The 4,576-nt window shown below is 32.6% G+C and overlaps 1 protein-coding gene across 1 annotated transcript; it reads right to left on the minus strand.

Moving 5' to 3' along the window:
• Positions 1–1,695: 1,695 nt before the first annotated feature.
• LOC110100178 (coiled-coil domain-containing protein 130 homolog) lies at positions 1,696–4,271 on the minus strand. Its single transcript, XM_020827604.2, has 4 exons — positions 3,914–4,271; positions 2,748–2,810; positions 2,577–2,656; positions 1,696–1,843 (listed from the first exon to the last, which is right to left on the minus strand). The coding sequence occupies exons 1-4, from the start codon at positions 3,914–3,916 to the stop codon at positions 1,711–1,713; spliced, it is 279 nt and encodes a 92-aa protein (XP_020683263.1). The 5' UTR covers positions 3,917–4,271; the 3' UTR covers positions 1,696–1,710.
• Between the last annotated feature and the right edge of the window lie 305 nt (positions 4,272–4,576).

A 4,576-nucleotide genomic window follows, 5' to 3' on the forward strand; every position in this document is an offset into this window, starting at 1 on the left:
AATCTATTAGTTTCTTCATTATTTGTAACAGTTGGGTTAGACCAATTACCTCCCTTAGTCACCGTCTATCCTGCATGTTAACTTGTCAACGTTACGATATAACCCGTTTGTTATGGTAACTAGCTATTCCTTCTTCAGAACTAATACTAACAGTTAGGTCTGGAGTGATTTCTTCTGATCTATAGGTCACCGGCTCAAATCATAAATGGCCTCTCTATAATACAAAAGATAAGATTCCTACAAAACCCCTCAAAAACCCCATATTGGCAGCAACCTCAGAACACCCTTATTGTGCAATTGATTATTAAACAACAAAAGCAGGTTATTCTTTCAAAAATTAGACAATTCCACATATTGATGATAACCTCAGATACCCGGCACACCCTCATTGAGCAATTCTTTATTATGCTAGGACAACAACAGGTTTTTGTATAAAAAAATTTACAATTCACAGTCTTCTAATCTTTTTACCATAATGCATTGCAAAGGGAAAAATATGATCAAGAGAGAAACACAAAATGTCTTCGCCATGAGATTGGGTGTGAAACTGGTTAAAAAATTGTAAATCTTATGGTATGAATGGCTAAGTTCTAACAGAAAATTACTTAATAGATTTGATGTATTTAACTTAAAAATAATATAAAATGGTAAATAGACTACAGAATACAATTGGATCAAACTAAGAAATTGACAGCACTTTCCCCCCTTTATTTAATCTTTCTTAGCACTCAATGATGAGTATCAAAAAAATTTGAGCTCGATTTCCCCCAAATAAAATATTTGAGAGTATTCTTAAAGTGTAAAAATAACATCATAAAAAATCATGAAGTTTAAGATAAAAAAATAAACATAGATAATAAGTCTATAAAAATAATTAAATGTCCTAAAAGAAACTAATTATGAGTTAGGGATCTAAATTTAAAAATTTCTCCAAATCCCATCACTTAAAGGGTTTTCATGAGAATTATCATCTTAGTTGATTGCTTTTTCTCCACCCTCACCTGTCACTTATATCAAAATCCTTCAAATCTTCATCATCTTCGATCTCAATCATCATTCCCTTTCATAACTAATCAAATTCAATAAAAAATCTGATTTAAAACAATGACTGTAATACCCTTTTATCATTTCAATTTTATAAAATTTTATGCTAACATTTTTTGCTAATTTCTTGTCGACTTTTACCCATATTTTTTCCTCCTCCATTAAAAAAGCCACTTTTTTTCCTCCACCATTAAAAAAGCCACGATTGAAATCTTATTGTAGTTTACAATGCCACTTGAGCATTGGGTTGTCAAGTGAAAAAAGCACAATGCCCGAAATAGTGGCATACACTACATACCATGTCTCAAGGCGCACCTCATTGCATATCACGAACAATTGAGGCTTACGCCTCTTACTCCCATTGTGAGGAGTAAGCTCTAAGGTGCTTTGTAGTCCTCACCCAGAAGCATATCTTAAATTGTGTAATTTGAAGCAATACCTCAAATGTGGTAATTTTGTCCGCACAAAAAAAGAGAAAATAAAATCAACATTTTCTAAAACAAAGACTTCAACCAACAAGCAAATAGACGAGCCCAAATACTGTTTTTGTACAGTGAAACCTAATTTAAGAATGAAAACAACAAATCCATCCATCGATTCAATCTCATAAAAATCAGTTAGCTTGCAAACATTTCAGATAGGCAGCTTCCCTGAACAAAATGAATTTTAGTTAGGAGTAGTGCAAAGTACCTTAGTGGAATAATAATTTCCCACTTGCTTTTTCTCTGCATTGAACCTCACACCCTTAGCAATCATGGAATTGCATCCACCACACCAGATATTGAAGGGCATTTCAAATCTGAAAAGAAAGATGGTCACAAGAATATGAAAAATCTTTGTATAACTAAATATAATTGATTAAGAAATACTAAACTAAGTTATAAGACCAGTAGCGCAATATGCATTCTTTTTGTTAAGAATTGGTTTGGTTTCTTCCAACTCTTGCTAAAAATTGACATGCTTGCATGCTTTGAGCAACACATATTTTAGCAAAAGTAGATAAGATTACAGGGAACAGAAATAAGTAGAAATTTGCTGCTTCACCAAAAGAAGGAAAGAAATACAGCTGCACAGCTACCCCTTTGGCAAAAATGTTGTCTTAATGCTTTGAGGAAGATGAGATTAACAAAAAAAGAAGGATATAGAACTAATGAATTAAGATAATAGTATAACACATTAACAAGAACAATTAATTATGTTTACATAAATGAAATGCACAAGACATTTTATCATATTATGAGGCACCAAATAGAACGAATAACATTAGCTAAAACATTTAGCTTTCAGAAAAAAATAAGCAGGTAACAAATAGCACTTCTTCTTGCAAAGACTAGAATGACTTGTCGAAGCAAACATCACTTAATGTACCATGTGAGATCATTAGACCAACACAAAGCAATACAAATCCCACAAAATCAATGTAAGCATAAGCAAAGAGCAAGGAAAACTAATGATTCCTACTAATTCATTTTCTTCTCACCCAAAAAGCCTTCAGGCAAATCGTAAAAGCATAACAGAAAAATAATAAGCACCTTATAATCAGAATACCCTGGTCGATCTTTCTTGCTCTCTCCCTGAGTGCATGTTGACCATGAAACTTGTTCAACGAACCCTACATACAAACAATAAGCATGTTAATGAAAGAAATACGAAGCAATGTTTTGATTGATTAAGGAGATTTCAAGCTAAGTTACTACAAGTACCTTTTTTGGACTCCATTCTGGTGGGTAGTAAAAATTATCAGCTCTGGCAGCAGCAAGAGAAGACTTCAAGGAGCAAGAAAAAAAAAAAACCCAAGTTAGTAATACCTAGACATTTAAGAACATATTAACAGAAAGAAATGGACCCGTACGAATGTGCACTCACCTAGAGCTAAGCAAATAATAATTATCACTATTACATTTCTTAACACTAGTGATTTGGTCAAGAAACTATATAAATTGAAGTATAAAACAAATCAGTCCACAAAACCAATTTGTAGAAATCATATATGAAATGGGCTCAAACCATAAATTAGAAAACTAACAAGAATCATACATTCCCACTATCAAAAGGGGTAAACAATCATTAAAATCAAGGATTATTAGATGGGAAGGTTTACGCAGAATCTACAAATCCAAATGCCTCAGTTTTACTCCAGGAATTCATTATTCAAATTATGGTGAAAAAATCAACGTTTTCCATTGTGATCAACACAAAGCTATAAAGCATGAAAACTTCCGCAAGGCATCATATTATGTTAGATACTTGAAAATTCAGCCAAGCACTCTAGCATATTGTGTCCATCAAGTCATTTAATGAGCCACATAATTTAATTTGACACCTCTTAGACACTTATTTGATACCTTTTGGCATTGCATAATCCAATGGCTATAACTTATCGTAATTGATGCAAAAAACTTATGACAGAATGCAAATATGATTTAACTCATTCTATTTATCACACTGGATTCAGAAGTCTATTGCAAATATGAAGTAATTCTTTCTTATATAACGTTGTGTTGAACTATGCTTATGCCACATATTTCAAGGAATATAATGTTAATGTCCCTTGCTGATATCAGGCTGCTGTCCTTGTGTCTTTATTGATAGAATTAAAACTACATATCGGCTCCTGCATCTGATCACACCCGTAAACGAATTCAAGCAGCATATTATGTTTCAACGGACCAGCTTTATCAATTTCAAGCTTCCTCAGATTTATTTGAGAAAATCAAGAAACATAACGAACAGATTACAAGCAGAGCAAACTAGAAGATATCCTAAACACCAAAAATTCAATAAAAGCAATTTACAAAACCCTAATTTTAATTAATATAACAATAACCCTAATTGACAACTTCTGAAGCTCAGATTTTGGAGGGCGTACCATTTTTGGAGAAGGCAGAAAATGTCGGTGGAGATCTCCAAGTGATGCAGAAAGAGAGAGATTGGGAGATTATAAATCCCACGAATTGAGAGAGGGGCTGTTTGGATACAGGATTTATGCTGGATTCGAGCAGGATTTAAGCTATATCCTGTCAAACAGGATTTTCGGGATTTGGCCGAAGAATCGCGCAGGAAGAAAGATCGCTACCTTCGCTACGAGCAAGCTCCCGTCGTCTTTTTTCCTTCCAATCCTGCAGAAGAACGGCGAGGAGACGTCGTCGAAGGAGGCGTCACGCCAAGCAGGCCAAGTCGAATCGCAACGAACAGCCGGAGGAGAGGAAAAGCAACCCTAGGAATTCACACATAGGAAATAAAGTAATTTAGTTTAACTATTTAATTAAATTTAAGTAAGAATAAAACGTTAATTAATTAATAATTACTTACTTAAATTAATTAATAATATTAAAAAAAAGATAATTAGCTTAAATTCTAATTGCATTATTCATAATAATTAGTTAGTAATGATAATTAAAATAATAAATAATAAATAATAATTAGCACATGACAATTAAAAAATACAATCAAAATTAAAATTAATAAGTTATTTCATAATTAAATTATTTTCTAATTATATTATTTTTATAATTGAAATTCATTGATGATA

The sequence above is a fragment of the Dendrobium catenatum genome, unplaced genomic scaffold, assembly GCF_001605985.2.
Source record: "Dendrobium catenatum unplaced genomic scaffold, ASM160598v2 original_scaffold_47470, whole genome shotgun sequence".
NCBI lineage: Eukaryota > Viridiplantae > Streptophyta > Magnoliopsida > Asparagales > Orchidaceae > Dendrobium > Dendrobium catenatum.

Excerpts from the sequence above, each read along its gene's own strand:
- LOC110100178 (XM_020827604.2), bottom strand. Across the intron at positions 2,657-2,747 it reads CAGAATGGAGTCCAAAAAAG|GGTTCGTTGAACAAGTTTCA; the intron begins GTACTTGTAGTA and ends GTTTGTATGTAG. Across the intron at positions 1,844-2,576 it reads CAGGGTATTCTGATTATAAG|ATTTGAAATGCCCTTCAATA; the intron begins GTGCTTATTATT and ends CTTTCTTTTCAG.